The sequence below is a fragment of the Mesoplodon bidens genome (genome assembly GCF_964165515.1).
Source record: "Mesoplodon bidens genome assembly, chromosome: 8".
In the NCBI taxonomy this organism is placed as follows: Eukaryota; Metazoa; Chordata; class Mammalia; order Artiodactyla; family Ziphiidae; genus Mesoplodon; species Mesoplodon bidens.
Window position 1 is genome coordinate 28910566 of NC_138165.1, and position 18777 is coordinate 28929342.

The 18777-nt window shown below is 36.2% G+C and overlaps 1 protein-coding gene across 1 annotated transcript in view; it reads right to left on the reverse strand.

Annotated features, from left to right (window-relative positions):
• The window catches only part of UBR3 (ubiquitin protein ligase E3 component n-recognin 3), a 233561-nt gene that overhangs the window by 114283 nt on the left and 100501 nt on the right, over positions 1–18777 (reverse strand). Inside the window, 8 exon segments of the mRNA XM_081243003.1 lie at positions 9238–9334; positions 11934–12066; positions 13619–13710; positions 14037–14170; positions 14271–14323; positions 15093–15221; positions 16354–16443; positions 16536–16601. Coding sequence (XP_081099129.1) covers positions 9238–9334; positions 11934–12066; positions 13619–13710; positions 14037–14170; positions 14271–14323; positions 15093–15221; positions 16354–16443; positions 16536–16601 — 794 coding nt within the window.

The window sequence follows — 18777 nt, forward strand, 5'->3', positions numbered from 1 at the left end:
CCAACCAGCACTCACCAGCCTAAGAGGCTGGTCTGCTCACCAGCTGGGACAGGTTGGGGGCTGGGAGTTGAGGCTCCTGCTTCGGAGGTCAGATACCAGGGAAAGGACTGGGGTTGGCTGCGTGAACACAGCATGAAGGAGGTTAGTGCGCCACAGCTAGCCAGGAGGGAGTCCGGGAAAAAGTCTGGACCTGCCTAAGAGGCAAGAGACCATTGTTTCGGGGTGCGTGAGGAGAGGGGATTCAGAGCACCGCCTAAATGAGCTCCAGAGACGGGTGCAAGCCGCGGCTATCGGCGTGGACACCAGAGACAGGCATGATAGGCTAAGGCTGCTGCTGTAGCCACTAAGAAGCCTGAGGGCAAGCACAGGTCACTAACCACAACTCCCCTCCGGGGAGCCTGTGCAGCCTGCCACTGCCAGGGTCCCGAGATCCAGGGACAACTTCTCCAGGAGAACACAACGTGCGCCTCAGGCTGTTGTAACATCACGCCAGCCTCTGCCGACCCAGGCTCACCCCGCATTCCGTACCCCTCCCTCCCCCTGGCCTGAGTGAGCCAGAGCCCCCGAATCAGCTGCTACTTCAACCCCATCCTGTCGGGGCGTGGAACAGACACCCTCAGGCAACCTACATGCAGAGAAAAGGCCACATCCAAAGCTGAACCCCAGGAGCTGTGCGAACAAAGAAGAGAAAGGGAAATTTCTCCCAGCAGCCTCGGGAGCAGCAGATTAAACCTCCACAATCAACTTCATGTACCCTGCATCTGTGGAATACCTGAATAGACAACGAATCATCGCAAAATTGAGGCGGTGGAATTTGGGAGCAACTGTAGACTTGGGGTTTGCTTTCTGCAGCTAATTTGTTTCTGATTTTATGTTTATCTTAATTTAGTATTTAGGGCTTATTATCACTGGTAGATTTGTTTATTGATTTGGTTGCTCTCTTTTTTTATATATATATATAAATATATAAATATATATATATATATATACACACACACACACACATATATATATATATATATATATATACACACACATAGTTTCCTTTTTCTCTTTTTGTGAGTGTGTATGTGTATGCTTCTTTGTGTGATTTTGTATGTATGGCTTTGCTTTTACCATTTGTCCTAGGGTTCAGTCTGTCTGTTTTTTTGTTTGTGTTTTTATTTTTATTTTTTAGTATAGTTTTTAGCGCTTGTTATCATTGGTGAATTTGTTTTTTGGTTTGGTTGCTCTCTTCTTTCTTTTTTTTTAAAATTACTGTTGTATTTTTTTAATTTTTAATCACATTTTTTAATTTTTAATTTTAATAACTTTCTTTTTTTTTCTTTTTTCTCCCTTTTCTTCTGAGCCATGTGGCTGACAGGGTCTTGGTGCTCTGGCCGGGTGTCAGGCCTGAGCCTCTGAGGTGAGATAGCCCAGTTCAGGACACTGGACCACCAGAGACCTCCGGCTCCATGTAAATTCAAATGGAGAAAGCTGTCCCAGAGATCTCCATCTCAATGCTAAGACCAAGCTCCACTTAATGACCAGCAAGCTACAGTGCTGGACACCCTATGCCAAACAGCTAGCAAGACAGAAACACAACCCCACCCATCAGCAGAGAGGTTGCCTAAAATCATAATAAGGTCACAGACACCCCAAAACACACCACCAGACACGGTCCTGCCCACCAGAAAGACAAGATCCAGCCTCATCCACCAGAACACAGGCACTAGTCCCCTCCACCAGGAAGCCTACACAACCAACTAAACCAACCCTAGCCACTGGGGGCAGCCACTAAAAACAATGGGAACTACGAACCTGCAGCCTGCAAAAAGGAGACCCCAAACACAGTAAGTAAAGCAAAATGAGAAGACACAGAAACACACAGCAGATGAAGGAGCAAGGTAAAAACCTATCAGACAAAACGAATGAAGAGGATATAGGCAGTCTACCTGAAAAAGAATTCAGAGTAATAATAGTAAAGATGATCCAAAATCTTGGAAATAGAATGGAGAAAATACAAGAAACGTTTAACAAGGACATAGAAGAACTAAAGATGAAACAAGCAACGATGAACAACACAATAAATGAAATTAAAAATTCTCTAGAAGGAATCAGTAGCAGAATAACTGAGGCAGAAGAACGGATAAGTGACCTGGAAGATAAAATAGTGGAAACAACTACTGCAGAGCAGAATAAAGAAAAAAGAATGAAAAGAACTGAGGACAGCCTCAGAGACCTCTGGGACAATAATAAACGCACCAGCATTCAAATTATAGGGGTCCCAGAAGTAGAAGAGAAAAAGAAAGGGACTGAGAAAATATTTGAAGAGATTATAGTTAAAACTTCCCTAATATGGGAAAGGAAATATTCAATCAAGTACAGGAAGCACAGAGAGTCCCATACAGGATAAATCCAAGGAGAAACACACCAAGACACATATCAATCACACTATCAAAAACTAAATATGAAGAAAAAATACTAAAAGCAGCAAGGGAGAAACAAAAATTAACATACAAGGGAATCCCCATAAGGTTAACAGCTGGTCTTTCTGCAGAAATTCTGCAAGCCAGAAGGGAGTGGAAGGACATATTTAAAGTGGTGAAAGGGAAAAACCTACAACCAAGATTACCCTACCCAGCAAGGATCTCATTCAGATTCGATGGAGAAATTAAAACCTTTGCAGACAAGCAAAAGCTAAGAGAATTCAGCACCACCAATACAGTTTTACAACAAATGCTAAAGGAACTTCTCTAGGCAGGAAACACAAGAGAAGGGAAAGAACTACAATAACAAAACCAAAACAATTAAGAAAATGGTAATAGGAACATACATGTCTATAACTACCTTAAATGTAAATGGATTAAATGCTTCAAGCAAAAGACACAGACTGGCTGAAGGGATACAAAAACAAGACCTGTATAAATGCTGTCTACAAGAGACCCACTTCAGACCTAGGGACACATACAGACTGAAAGTGAGGAAATCAAATGGAAATCAAAAGAAAGCTGGAGTAGCAATTCTCGTATCAGACAAAATAGACTTTAAAATAAAGACTATTATAAGAGACAAAGAAGGACTCTACATAATGATCAAGGGATCAATCCAAGAAGAAGATATAACAATTGTAAATATTTATGCACCCAACATAGGAGCACCTCAATACATAAGGCAAATGCTAACAGCCATAAAAGGGGAAATCAACAGTAACACAATCATAGGGGACATTAACACCTCACTTTTACCAATGAACAGATCATCCAAAATGAAAATAAATAAGGAAACATAAGCTTTAAATGATATTTTAAACAAGATGGACTTAATTGATATTTATAAGACATTCCATCTAAGAACAACGGAATACACTTTCTTCTCAGGAGCTCATGGAACATTCTCCAGGATAGATCATATCTTGGGTCACAAATCAAGCCGTGGTAAATTTAAGAAAACTGAAATCGTATCAAGTATCTTATCTGAACACAACACTATGAGACTAGATATCAATTACAGGAAGAAACCTGTAAAAAATACAAACACATGGACACTAAACAATATGCTACTAAATAACCAAGAGATCACTGAAGAAATCAAAGAGGAAATCAAAAAATACCTAGAAACAAATGACAATGAAAACATGATGACCCAAAACCGATGGGATGCAGCAAAAGCAGTTCTAAGAGCAAAGTTCATAGCAATACAATCCTACCTCAAGAAACATCTCAAATAAACAACCTAACCTTACACCTAAAGCAATTAGAGAAAGAACAACAAAAAAACCCCGAAGTTAGCAGAAGGAAAGAAATCATAAAGATCAGATCAGAAATCAATGAAAAAGGAATAAAGGAAACAGTAGCAAAGACCAATAAAACTAAAAGCTGGTTCTTTGAGAAGATAAACAAAATTGATACACCATTAGCCAGACTCATCAAGAAAAAAAGGAAGAAGACTCAAATCAACAGAATTAGAAATGAAAAAGGAGAAGTAACAAGTGACACTGCAGAAATACAAAGGGTCATGAGAGATTACTACAAGCAACTCTATGCCAATAAAATGGACAACCTGGAAGAAATGGACAAATTCTTAGAAAAGCACAACCTTCCGAGACTGAACCAGGAAGACAGAGAAAATCTAAACAGACCAATCACAAGCACTGAAATTGAAACTGTGATTAAAAATTTTCTGGGCTTCCCTGGTGGCGCAGTGGTTAAGAATCCGCCTGCCAATGCAGGGGACATGGGTTCGAGCCCTGGTCCGGGAAGATCCCACATGCCACGGAGCAACTAAGGCCGTGTGCCACAGCTACTGAGCCTGCACTCTAGAGCCTCTGAGCCACAACTACTGAGCCCACGTGCCACAACTTCTGAAGCCTGTGCACCTAGAGCCCGTGCTCCGCAACAAGGGAAGCCACCACAATGAGAAGCCCGCACATGGCAATGAAGAGTAGCCCCCGCTCACCGCAACTAGAGAAAGCCCACGCGTAGCAACGAAGACACAATGCAGCCAAAGATAAAATAAATAAAATAAAATAAAATAAATTTATTTAAAAAAAAATTTCCAACAAACAAAAGCCCAGGACCAGATGGCTTCACAGGCTAATTCTATCACACGTTTAGGGAAGAACTAACACCTATCCTTCTCAAACTCTTCCAAAATACAGCAGAGGGAGGAACACTCCCAAACTCATTCTACAAGGCCACCATCACCCTGATACCAAAACCAGACAAAGATGTCACAAAAAAAGAAAACTACAGTCTAATATCACTGATGAACATAGATGCAAAAATCCTCAACAAAATACTAGCAAACAGAATCCAACAGCACGTTAAAAGGATCATACACCATCATCAAGTGGGGTTTATCCCAGGAATGCAAGGATTATTCAGTATACACAGATCAATCAATGTGATACACCAAATTAACAAATTGAAGGAGAAAAACCATATGATCATCTCAATAGCTGCAGAAAAAGCTTTCAACAGAATTCAACACCCATTTATGATAAAGGCCCTCCAGAAAGTAGGGAGAGAGGTAACTTACCTCAATGTAATAAAGGCCATATATGACAAACCCACAGCCAACATCATTCTCAATGGTGAAAAACTGAAACCATTTCCACTAGGACCAGGAACAAGACAAGGTTGCCCACTCTCACCACTATTATTTAACATAGTTTTGGAAGTTTTAGCCACAGCAATCAGAGAAGAAAAGGAAATAAAAGGAATCCAAATTGGAAAAGAAGAAGTAAAGCTGTCACTGTTTGCAGATGACATGATACTACACATAGAGAATCCTAAACATGCTACCAGAAAACTACAAGAGCTAATCAATGAATTTGGTAAAGTAGCAAGTTACAAAATTAATGCACAGAAATCTCTTGCATTCCTATACACTAATGATGACAAATCTGAAAGAGAAATTAAGGAAACACTCCCATTTACCACAGCGACAAAAAGAATAAAAGACCTAGGAATAAACCTACCTAAGGAGACAAAAGACCTGTATGCAGAAAACTGTAAGACACTGAGGAAAGAAATTAAAGATGATACAAACAGATGGAGAGATATACCATGTTCTTGGATCGGAAGAATCAACATTGTGAAAATGACTCTACTACCCAAAGCAATCTACAGATTCAATGCAATCCCCATGAAACTGCCAATGGCATTTTTCACAGAACTAGAACAAAAAATATCACAATTTGTATGGAAACACAAAAGACCCCGAACAGCCAAAGCAATCTTGAGAAAGAAAAACAGAGTTGGGGGAATCAGGCTGCCAGACTTCAGACTATATTACAAAGCTGCAGTAATCAAGACAGTATGGTACTGGCACAAAAAAAGAAATATAGATCAATGGAACAGGATAGAAAGCCCAGAGATAAACCCACGCACATATGGTCACCTTATTTTTGATAAAGGAGGCAAGAATGTACAATGGAGAAAAGACAGCCTCTTCAATAAGTGGTGCTGGGAAAACTGGACAGCTACATGTAAAAGAATGAAATTAGAACACTCCCTAACACCATACACAAAAATAAACTCAAAATGGATTAAAGACCTAAATGTAAGGCCAGAGACTATAAAACTCTTAGAGGAAAACATAGAACACTCTATGACATAAATCACAGCAAGATCCTTCTTGACCCTCCTCCTAGAAGAATGGAAATAAAAGCAAAAATAAACAAATGGGACCTAATGAAACTTAAAAGCTTTTGCACAGCAAAAGGAAACCATAAACAAGATGAAAAGAAAACCCCCAGAATGGGAGAAAATATTTGCAAATCAAGCAACTGACAAAGGATTAATTTCTAAAATTTACAAGCAGCTCATGCAGCTCAGTACCGAAAAAACAAACAACCCAAGCCAAAAATGGGCAGAAGACCTAAATAGACATTTCTCCAAAGAAGATATACAGATTGCCAACAAACACATGAAAGGATGCTCAACATCACTAATCATTAGAGAAATGCAAATCAAAACTACAATGAGGTATCACCTCACAGCAGTCAGAATGGCCATCATCAAAAAATCTAGAAACAATAAATGCTGGAGAGGGTGTGGAGAAAAGGGAACCCTCTTGCACTGTTGGTGGGAATGTAAATTGATACAGCCACTATGGAGAACAGTATGGAGGGTCCTCCAAAAACTAAAAATAGAACTACCATATGATCCAGCAATCCCACTACTGGGCATATACCCTGAGAAAACCATAATTCAAAGAGTCATGTACTACAATGTTCACTGCAGCTCTATTTACAATAGCCAGGACACGGAAGCAACCTAAGTGTCCATTGATAGATGAATGGGTAAAGAAGATGTGGCACATATATACAATGGAATATTACTCAGCCATAAAAAGAAACGAAATTGAGTTATTTGTACTGAGGTGGATGGACCCAGAATCTATCATACAGAGTGAAGTAAGTCAGAAAGAGAAAAACAAATACCGTTTGCTAACACATATATATGGAATCTAAAAAACAAAACAAAAAACCAAAATGGTTCTGAAGAACCTAAGGGGAGGACAGGAATAAAGACGCAGACGTAGAGAATGGACTTGAGGACACAGGGAGGGGGAAGGGTAAGTTGGGACAAAGTCAGAGAGTGGCAGGACATATATACACTACCAAATGTAAAATAGATAGCTAGTGGGAAGCAGCCACATAGCACAGGGAGATCAGCCCGGTGCTTTGTGTCCACCTAGAGGAGCGGGATAGGGAGGGTGGGAGGGAGACGCAAGAGGGAGGGAATATGGGGATATATGTATATGTATAGCTGATTCACTTTGGTATAAAGCAGAAACACACCATTGTAAAGCAATTATACTCCGATAAAGATGTTAAAAAATAAATAAATAAGTAAAGATTTTTTTAATGCTAAAAATAAAGACACAATAGCTTTAATTTACCTAATTATTTTTCTCTATAGTTTTTCAAAACGCCTTCCTATTACCTTCTTGAAATAAAAAAGGATCACACTAAGTAAATCAGTTTTGCCACTTTTGTTCCTTAAAACTAAAAGAAAATGAAAATGACCGATAACCAATAAGCCCTACACTTTAGGGTTATTTCCCAGTTGTGTTCTAATAAGAACTGAAACGATCAATTATACAGTCATATAAGTAATATCACATAAAGGAAAAAGATGTTATATTTCATATACAAAATAAATTTCAAAAAAAATTAAGTTTTACATAGAAACAAACACATTCTTCACGGATATATTTATCTTAAATATACAAAATATTGTTAGATTAATATAATATTGCACATAAAATTTCAGAGATTAATTTATAAGAAAATGATTTTAATCTGAAGTTAAAGTGTATTTGTTATCTGTTATTATTCTTTTGTTTAAATACACATTTCTTTATACAAAGATTTTAAACTGCCAAGAAACATCACAGCAATTCAGACGTATTTCTAAGAAACTATACAGACATTGTACAGGAACTCAAAAGCCAAATGAGGAGAATGAGATTATGAGAAAAAATAGACAGCAAAATAGGAAAGAGGAAAATTTAATAAAAATAGCTCTACAGATATGGTTTTCATTTTTCAGCATGAACTACTCAAATTTATTTACTCAACAAATATATTCTGAATGCCTATTATGTGCCAGCACTGAGATAGATTCTCAAGATATAAAAGAGACACAGAGACAAAAATATCTTCCCTCAAGTAACTAAGAGTCTAGTAAAAACCTACAAAGCAAAGAAATAGTTACAAAGCTACACAAAAAGCATAGAAAGAGGTTGCTAAGAAAGCAGAGAAAGGAAAATCTCAGACTATTTTCCCACGGGTTTTAGAGAAAGGTAGAGAGAGATGCTGAACTAAGTTTTGTTCTTCATTTTTGTCTTTCTTGGGGTGGGGTGAGGGGAGGGGAGAATATGCTAAACTTCTACACTATAAACTTTCTTCAGAGGTATCTATGATGGTTCTTAAATTCAGCATATATCCATTACTGCAAAGTCTTGGCAAAAAGAAGTTTCAATTACACCCAATGTCTGTATTTACACTTTGATGGTTATATGAACAAATATTTTCTCAAGATCAAAGACATTTATATCATTTTAAACTTGTTTTCAAAATGTTTAACTAAGCACAAATAAACTGAGCACAAATAAAAGGCAATATCCTATAATGTTCAGCAATAATTAACTATTTAATGTTTAAAAATAGAAGGAAATATAATACATTAAAAAATAGTCTACGACAATAATATATAAAACTGAATTCTCCATTAAAAAGATATCCTTCAAAATTTTTCGGCAATTACCAACATTTTAACTACTTTGTTAAATATTTATAAATAAAATTCATTTTACTTTGGCTGTTTTCCCAGTTGTCAAGAACACAGCAATATTACCACACTTTTTTCACCTACCCATCATCTCTGACATCAGACAATTTTATTCTCTTAACTTGTGCCTCCTCTACTGCTTCAAAAGTAGAACAACACAAAACCAAGCTTTGAATTCTGCTGGTCAAAAAGCAACTAAATAAGTTTGTTACTTTTTTACATTTATTTGTGATGTTTTATAAAATTTATTTTTATCAGATTAATGTCAGGTTTTTGGATCAAGGTCTTGAGAACTTAAATCTCAGCCAGATTATTTTTTTTAATCTTAAAACATTTTCTCCTCTAAAGATTGAGTATATTTTAACGAGAGCATATCACATTTGTGTTATAACTGAAATTTTTCTCTATAAACACAAGATATCCATTATTTTACTGACTAATATAACGTACTTACAATGCTGTGTATCTGTCCATTGCAGACTGCACGTCTCTACGGTAAACTGTTCGAAGAATGACCATGACGGGGTCAAACTCGTGATCCCAGACTTCAGCTATTATTCAAAAGAGAGTAGAAACAAAACACTGACTTCTTAGGAATAAAGTCAATCTCTAATGACTAATTACATTTAAGTATATCTTATATTTAAAAGATGGGAAAGTTTAATTTGATTATATATTTGCCTTAATAAGCTTGATGCAATGACCACTTTTCTAAATCAAAAATCATTATTTCGTCATTATAATGTTCTCTTAAGTTCAGCAAGAACTAGTGAGCAAAAAGTTTTATAATGTGATAACGCCTCATCATAAAAGTTTAGCTCACTTTTTTTTATAAAGTGCCAATGAGAAAGTAAGAAACACAATGCATTAATATTTTTGAAAGTATTCGAAGATAAACATGTGAAAGCTAGATTTAAAAATTAATGAGCCATTGATTTTCAAGAGCTTAGTTTATAAACACTTTTTGGTTTATAAAAGATTTTGTTCTTTTGCTATAATTGATCTCCTTACCTTCTCCACAATTAAGAATCATTATCCCATGTGTGGTGTATGTACAATTGGTGGTACACAAGATGATTTTAAGTATTAAGTGCACAAAGCTTATGTTAATAGCTATATAATTACATTAACGTGTACTAGAAAATTGCACATTGCAAATAAAACCTGTGATCTCACTAATTATCATGCTTGGGATGAGGAGAAGTTTAAAAATGTGAATCCATTTAAGAAAACGCAGCATACTAAGTATATAATAGTAGAGATGGTATCTGGATGTGATGAAAAATCTAAAACATGGCCTGAGAATAATTTTAGAAACCACTGCCTTAAGAGTGTCTCTTCCCTAGATAAAATTTTCTCCCCTCTCATTCTCTCCAGCAGAATTCTTAACATCTGAAAACAAAATTCTTAACATTTCTTAACATTTGAACCTTAAGCATCTCTCTACACATCTACTATAATTTCAACTTTCTGGCATTAAAAAAAAATGTTAACAACTGTTCCTATTTCATGTAACAGGCCATCTTAAATTATCATAAGTATGATTTAAGATCCTTAAGATAGGCCTTCAAAAAGACATAGAACCTTTGTTATTAATTCTAATATGTTTTTGTCAGAATTATAAAACCATTGAAATGGAAGAAAACTTCAGTGCTTAACTAACTGGTCCAGGAGGCTTCAGTGTTCCAAGAAGCTGGATTTCAACAGAGATTTACCAGGGGCCACTTTAGGAGCAAGGAGATGGTAAAACAGATGAGAAGCTATGTCCACTAACCACACTCACTTTAACGAGTAGGTTTGCTTTTATTGCTTTTGTATAACAGATTCACTTAAGGCTTAGTTCCCCAAAACTAAAGGCTTATCTTAAACACTTTTTAAAAAAGCTTAAAAACCACTCATCTATTCCAACTCACTCATTTTACAAATAAGAAGGTAAATCCAAAGATAAAACACTGACTTTCTCAATATCGCACAACTGGCTAATAAACCTCAGTACTGCATCTGAAATATGACACCCAGTTTCTTGATTCTAATCTTCAAATGTCCAGTGCTCTGTGTCTCAGTGTCTCAAACTTTATTGTGCGTGACAATCATCCTGTAGAGCTTGGTATAAAAGCAGATTTCCAGAATTAATCCCCAGAGATCTGGATAAGAGCAGATTGGGGTTGAGGCATAGGAACCTGTATTTTAATAAGGACCGCAAATGAGTGACAAAGATTATGCTCACATCACACTTTATTAATAAGCACTGCATTATACAAGAACATCACTCTACTTCTAAGCTCATCTAAATTTTAGATACAAAGTGTTCTCTACAATAAAGAAATATTGTGCTTTTCCTTTAATGGAATACATTCCAACCAGAGACTCTGGATTGTTCTTGCTACCTTTGTGAACTCTCTGAAAAATCACACATGATAAGGTTTATTTTGGTGTGTTTTACCAAACATGGTACATGCTATTTACAACTACAAAGTGGGCATCAGTTTTTCACTTAGACAATGAGTGCTGAGGGGGGCAAGAAGCATGTAACTGCTACTTCCTTCAAAATTTTAACTTAGATTAATGAAAATGTGAAAGAGAAGAAGAGAAGACCATGAATCAGGACTTCACCTACTTCTGGCTTTTGTCAAGCATGTCATCTACAAATCCAGGGGGAAAACTTTAGAAAACCAACCGCTTATGGAAAAGGTTTCTATGTATTTACACAGGTTCAAAATGTATGAGAATGTTATAGTATTCCACATAGATTTTAACTGTTTCAAGTTAAAATTTGGGTAGTGAGAACTATTTCAAAATCAAATTTAAAGGGCAAATACATTCAGAATGCTTGTAAGTATATATTTTGCTTCATAATTTCTGGTTCATTTACAGTTCATTCACTTACAAAAATAAACTGGAGTTCATATATAAAGTTCCTTTTATAATTTAGAGTCATCTAAGAAGTTTTACTGTAATATAAACCATAGGTTTATAAATAAATGGAACCAGTATCACTGTACACCATAAAAGACAAATATACATCTATAAGAAAGTTGAGGGGAAAAACCAAAGCTGAACAAATAAAAGGCAAACATTTTGTTTCAGTATACACAACGAACCTTCAGAAAACTGATATTTGAAAAAACACATTTATGCATATAAACATACCTTTAGGAGTATACATGCCTTGTTGCATAGAACCTCCAGGTTCAAAAACAGGAGCCTTAAAATCAGCTACAGCTGATAAAACTGATTCAAAGCTATAACTTCCTGGAATAATGCCACTTTTGGGATTTGGATTTTCTGGAATATGATGTATGTGTCAAGAAAAAAATAAATAACTAAAAGCCAGATATTTAAACTTACCAAGGTATTCTAGTTTCTAACTTCCTTTGCTAAAATATGCACAGTAATTGGCTGTAATACATAAAGTCGGCCACAAGAGGGCTATATAATACAACAGTTCAATAATAACTTTTTATTAACTGTGAATTAAGATAGCTTAATCTAGAAGCCTACTAATAAATTACATGCTGAAGTAGTTCTGAAGTATATTTCCCCCCCAAAAAATTAATACACTTTCAGGAAATGAAAAAAAACCTTTTAAAATTAATCTCCATTTTCATCCTTTTGCAAATAGTTGTACTTTCCCTTAGAAAATCAAACACAGTATATTAAAAATCAGCCCAGATTTTTATAAGCAAAGATTATTTTTCCAAAAACACAAAATCTTCAAAATAAGAAGCAAAAAGATACTAAGCAAATTTTTTAAAAAGAAGAAAACCACAAAGATTCTTTCCTCTTGGTTTCCACATTAAAGCTATATAATTCTTCTAAATTCAAAGTTACAGAGAATTGTTTTGCTCTTTTACAGCACTAATACACAGTATATAATGGCTGAATGAAATCATCAAACAGTATCAAGTTGTTGGCTGCCTAAGAAAATCTTCAAGGTTATCAAATAGGTATTTCTAATAGGAGTTATTTCACAAAATTTAGCCAATTATTTCAAACATAATCATAATGTACAAATTAAATTTAGTCAAAAATTCACAAATAAATTTTATCACAAAATAACATGATGATCTTTGTCTAAAATTTTATAAACAACAAATCAAAATATAAAGTGTCCATTGTATGCTCAGTCCTATACAGAGAACCATACGTTTTTAAAGCCTGTAGACAGGGCTTCCCTGGTGGCGCAGTGGTTGAGAGTCCGCCTGCCAATGCAGGGGACGCGGGTTCGTGCCCCGGTCCGGGAAGATCCCACATGCCGCGGAGCGGCTGGGCCCATGAGCCATGGCCGCTGAGCCTGCGCGTCCGGAGCCTGTGCTCCGCAACGGGAGAGACCACAACAGTGAGAGGCCCATGTACCACACAAAAAAAAACCAATGACAAACAGTTTGTAGACAACAGTCTTTGCCCTTAAAAATCTCTTGGTTTAAAACTGAATTCTAAGAAAAAAATCCTCAGAATGTTCAAAGCTCTGGTAATAATAAGATATACCTCTAAATTTTAACCATGAATTCCAGCCTAGTAGACCTAGCTGCCTTTCACCAAGTGTCCAGCTCCCTTTCACTATTGCTGTCTTTAAAGGTCAGATCCTGGGGTGCCCAGAGCCACCAGTCCTGATGCCTAACCAAGGTCTAACAAGAGTACCCAGAGAGACGACAGAGGCAAAAAAATCTACCAGTGGTCTTGAACACAGAATTGAACAAACAATTGGAGTTTTTCTCCATATTATTTTTCAACTTCATAAAAAACCATTTTAATCACAAAGTGATAGATCTCTAATCCATAAATACGACTTACAACTTAGATCCTGCAACTAACAGAAAATTAAACTTTTAAAAGGATATGAGGTCCAGCAATGAACTATGTGTTCTGTCATTCATACACAGCTGGGCTATCATCTCTGCTCTGAGAATCTCATCATCAGACATTCCTAAAATTAAAAATAGAATTAATAAATCTGAATATCTATATATTATAAAGAAACAACTTACCGCACAATTTATTAAGCGTAAATACCAAAAATGAGATGCTTCCAAAATTAAAGAGCAAAGAATACAATGCCCCAATATAACTGCAGTTTAACTACCCTGATATTTGCAGTTCCCTTAAGGGGTTTTTTAAAGGATATTCTAAAAGGAGTGTCAACGGTAATACATCCTTTCCTTTTTTTCCATAAGCCAGTTAACTACCACAAGGAGAGGGGAGGAAAGGGAGGTTGATAGTTAATACACAAGTATTTGTATTAGTGCTTTTTACCTAAATGTAAACGAAGACTCAAAAGAATCACAAGAAATGTAAGAGCGCCTTCTAACATGGATCTCTCATGCTCTGCATCAAGTACTGTGTTTTGATGTTGTGAAGCCATTGTCAACAAATCCACTACCTTAAATCTATTAAAAAAATATTTGAGACAGATTTTTTAAAGTTAAAACAAAATTAGTTTAAATTCCAAATACTTCCTAATACCTGTCTTAATAAAATTATGCTTACCTTTCAAAGACAGATGAAATAAAATAATCTGGATCAAGTCTAGATGCACAAACCTTTAAAAGACAAAAAATAAAACCCACAATCTTTATTTCTCAATATTCAGTTTTACTTCTTTTTTTCTTTTTCCAGCCACGCCACACGGCTTGCAGGATCTTAGTCCCCCAACCAGGGATTGAACCTGGGCCACAGCAGGGAAAGCACCAAGTCTTAACCACTGGACCGCCAGGGATTTCCCCAGTTTTACTTCTTGTGTTAATCATATTTTTTATTTTCTGTATCTTCTGATGTTCTGACATCATCTAGGGGGGCCCTACAGACCAGGAGAGAAACTACCCTTCTAAAGGCTAAGCTAATTCCAAAAGACAGTAAACAGCTCACCTGGGAGTAAGTCTCTCATATGCAAGTCACTCATGCCCTTTATTTAACTCACATACCAAGCCAATATTCCCCCTGGCCCCCTGCCCAGGGCAGGTACCAGATAGCCTTTATGCCCCAGAGCCCACCAAGATTATTCAAACTAGCCAATCCTAAACTACTTCCCCTGCCCTGCCTTGCCGTTCCTATAGAAACCCCAATAAAGTTTCTGGTCTAGGACTTCCCCTCACTCCTCCTTCTGCCTCCTGACCAAAATCTAATGCTTCCCCTCTGGTCCTGCGTAGTATGGCATGCCCCCTTCCTTTGGAAATTATAAGTAATAAAATTCTTCTCTCAATAGCACTGACCTCTCCATGTCATCATTTAGTCACCTCTATAAATTAAAATCTCACAGGTACAAATGAGATACTTCTAAAGTACAACATCTGCATTATCAAGTTGGCTTACCTGTAATAGGTAAATGTCAGGATCAATCATGGAATTACAGAAATGAGACTGGACATAGGTCATGGCTTGTCCTTTGATTTGCAGACCATTTCTTACCCACATATTGCTATGGATTTCGGCAAGACTTGCCTAGTAAAACAAAAATTAAGTAAATTGGACAAAGAAGTCATCTAAAGTCAACCTTTATAAAATCCTGTTACAATAAACAATCATTTCAAAATATTTTATAACTTAATCACAGCATAAGCCTGACATTCTGTCCAATGTTTAAGATATTCAATTCAAATATATAATTTTAAATTTTATGATGATCATTGTATTTTATACAGTCCCTTCTTCTAGAGTTTATACATGAGTTAGTTTTCCATGATGACACCTGGATACATTTATAACAATATTCACTGAAATCTTTAATGAGGAATCACTGACGATTACATTTAACTTTTTCCTCTTCAAAAAAAAAAATACATAATGCTTAAAGAAACACAGGAATAAGCATCAAACAAGCTAACCGTTCACCTTTCAACATCAATGAATATAATCTATGTCTTTAATTCACCCTAACTCAACCTTCAATCTATTCATTTTCTAAAATTTGGCAAGAGCAGATCAGATTAGAATAAATTTTCTTACTATATTAATATTTAATTCTTCATGTATTTATGTCCTGTATCAACTAAAACTAAGCACAGTCATAACTTCATCTCATTTGTTCCTAACTCCCACAGGTAAAGTTCAATAATGATTAACAAATCTAAAATTTCCAGGAAAAATAAACTGAAGTGCAAATCCCTCTAATGTATATAAAAGGTGGTCCACAAAATCAGTGTTAGAAATGAAAGAAACCACAGTGCATATGTAGGCTAACTCTTCTCTTTTCTCTCCTCTCACTTTATAGATGGGGAAACTAAGAATCAAGTAGGTGAATCACTCCAAACAACATAGACAATAAAATAGTGGTGGCACCAAGGCTAGAATTTGTTGGGTCTCCTGACTCCCAAAACAGTGCTGTAGTATATTAAACCCCCCCATAAGTAAATATAGTGAAAAGAATTCCTGGGGAAATTATAACTAAATGTAAGTCTCATTTAAAAAAAAAACAGAAAAAACCCAAAATATAATCCGGTAAAAATACAAAAACTAATTTTTTTTTAATTTCAAACATTTTGGCTATAAAACAATGATAAAGGCATACAAATAAAATAAAGGAAGAATCACTTAACCAAGGAATTCAAAACCTTTTAAAAGCCTGAAAACATACCTGAATTTGGAGTGGATGAATCATTAGTTTCATTAACATTTCCTGATCTGGTAAAACAGAATCCAAATCTAGTTCTTGACATTTCACAGCCTAAAAATTATGATAAAAAATGTTATTAATTCAATACGTAATTCCCAATATTCAAAAAACAAACAAACAGAGTTGTTTAATGACACTCTTACCTTACTCAAAAACATAGCATAATAACGATGTAGTGGCAGATGAAAAGTGACTTGGTTAGGTGCTGGCTGCAAATAAACAAACAAAATCCACAAGTCAAAGAATCCTTTACCGAATTCAAAGAAGGTTTTAAAATGCTAAAACCACACTTTCACCTTGATTTATTCCCCTATACTTTCTAATCAAAAAGTACAATTTTAGAAGTTATAGCTTAAAAACCCACTGTAGATAAAATTATTCCATTTTAAATGTAAGTTCCTTAAAGGCAGAAACTGTATACTCCTCAATGTTGAATCCTCTGAAGCATCTGAACAAGGGATGGAATAGATTTCCCTTTACAGTAGGCCATTTCAGAATCTTCAAATGCATGCATACCAAACATGACTAAAGTAACAAGAACAATAATTACAGCTAACATTCACTAAGCACTTGCTATGTGCCGGTCACTGTGCTAATAAGCACTTCATTCAGATTTAATTTAATCCTAGGAGAACCCAATGGGGTAGAAACTGAATATTCCATTTTATAAATAGGGAAATTCAAGTTTAAAAAACTTAAGTAACTTCCTAAAGTTAACAAGTAGTGAACTGAAAAGCTAGCCTGAACTCCGCTGTTATATTCAGAACGGTAAGAGGCTCTGACTACAGCCCTAAACTGAGGTGCAGTTAAAAGGCTTACCTAGTTGGGTGAGATGCTCCCCATATCAGTGGTGAACACACAGTTTCTATAGGAAAGCTTAGTACAGTATACATCAAAGACCTTTGGTATCTTTGTGAATATTATAAAAACTGTATTTTAATCTGTGACTCCCATGGGTCACGCTATCACTACAGGGACAAAGTACAACACAGTTGTCATTCTCAAACAGACAAGAAAAATTAAAAGGTATTATTTGTTTTTAATGCTTCTATAAGTTTTTAGTAAAGTTTTCTCCTGTTAAAAAGTTTTACCCAAAACACTCAAATACCAGTATAGAGTTATAAAGATGTGCAATATGTCCCCATCCCTAAAACAGTTTTTTCCAAAACCGATATGAGAAAAAGATCTTCCTCAACATGTGAATAAATGTCTAAAGAAAGTTGTTCTAACAAATAAACATTTGGCTTCCATAAAAAGGAATTTCTGACACATGCTGCAATATGGATGAACCTTCAAGACATTATCCTAAGTGAAATAAGCCAGTCACAAAAATAGATATACTGTATGATTCCACTTATATGAGGTACTTACAGTACCTTATAGAGACACGAAGTATAATGATGTTGTCAGAGGCTGGTGGGAAGGGAAAATGGGGAGTTTATTGGGTATAGAGTTTCAGTTTTGCAAAACAAAAAGTTCTGGAGGTTGGGTGCACAACAATGTGAATACACTACTGAACTGTATACTTTAAAAAAGGTTAATAAGATGGTAAATTTTATTTTATGTGCATTTTACCACAATCAAAAATAAAACTAAAACAAGTTTGCCTTCCATTACTATAATCATTTTAGTAACATAACTATACTAACTAGCTAAATCAGAATCTCCTTCCATTTCCTTCTAAGGCAGGCGTCAAGAACAGTGGTTAAGAGCAGACTCTTAAACGCTGGATTTGCAGGAGTTCAAATCCTGATTCTGCCACCTACAGCTGTAAAACTGTGAGCAAGGGGCTTCTCTGGTGGCGCAGTGGTTGAGAGTCCGCCTGCCGATGCAGGGGACACGGGTTCGTGCCCCGGTCCGGGAAGATCCCACATGCCGCAGAGCAGCTGGGCCCGTGAGCCATGGCCACTAGGCCTGCGCGTCCGGAGCCTGTGCTCCGCAACGGGAGAGGCCATAGCAGTGAGAGGCCCGCGTACCGCAAAAAAAAAAACAAAACTGTGAGCAAGTTACTTAACTTCTCTGTGTCTAAGTTGCCTGACCTGTAAAGTGGAGATAATAAGCAGTTGGATGGCTGTGAGGATCAAGTAAGAGAACATAGTACCCAACACACATTTCTATTAATTACTAAGCCATAGACTCTATCTTGTCTTTTAAGGCTTGAACATATGCTAAACACACATTCTTCTACAGTGTTATATTCCATAATCCCCTCTTGTCCAACGTCACAAATTAGTCACTTGAAAAACTCTTTTTCCACTCCTTCCATATATACTGAGGTGGTCCTCAGATTCCATTCTTAGCTTTCTACTCTTCTCATTCTAGGTGACTTTATCCAGTTCATAGCGTCAACTGCCAACCCAAGATGACTCCCAAATCTCAGCAGAA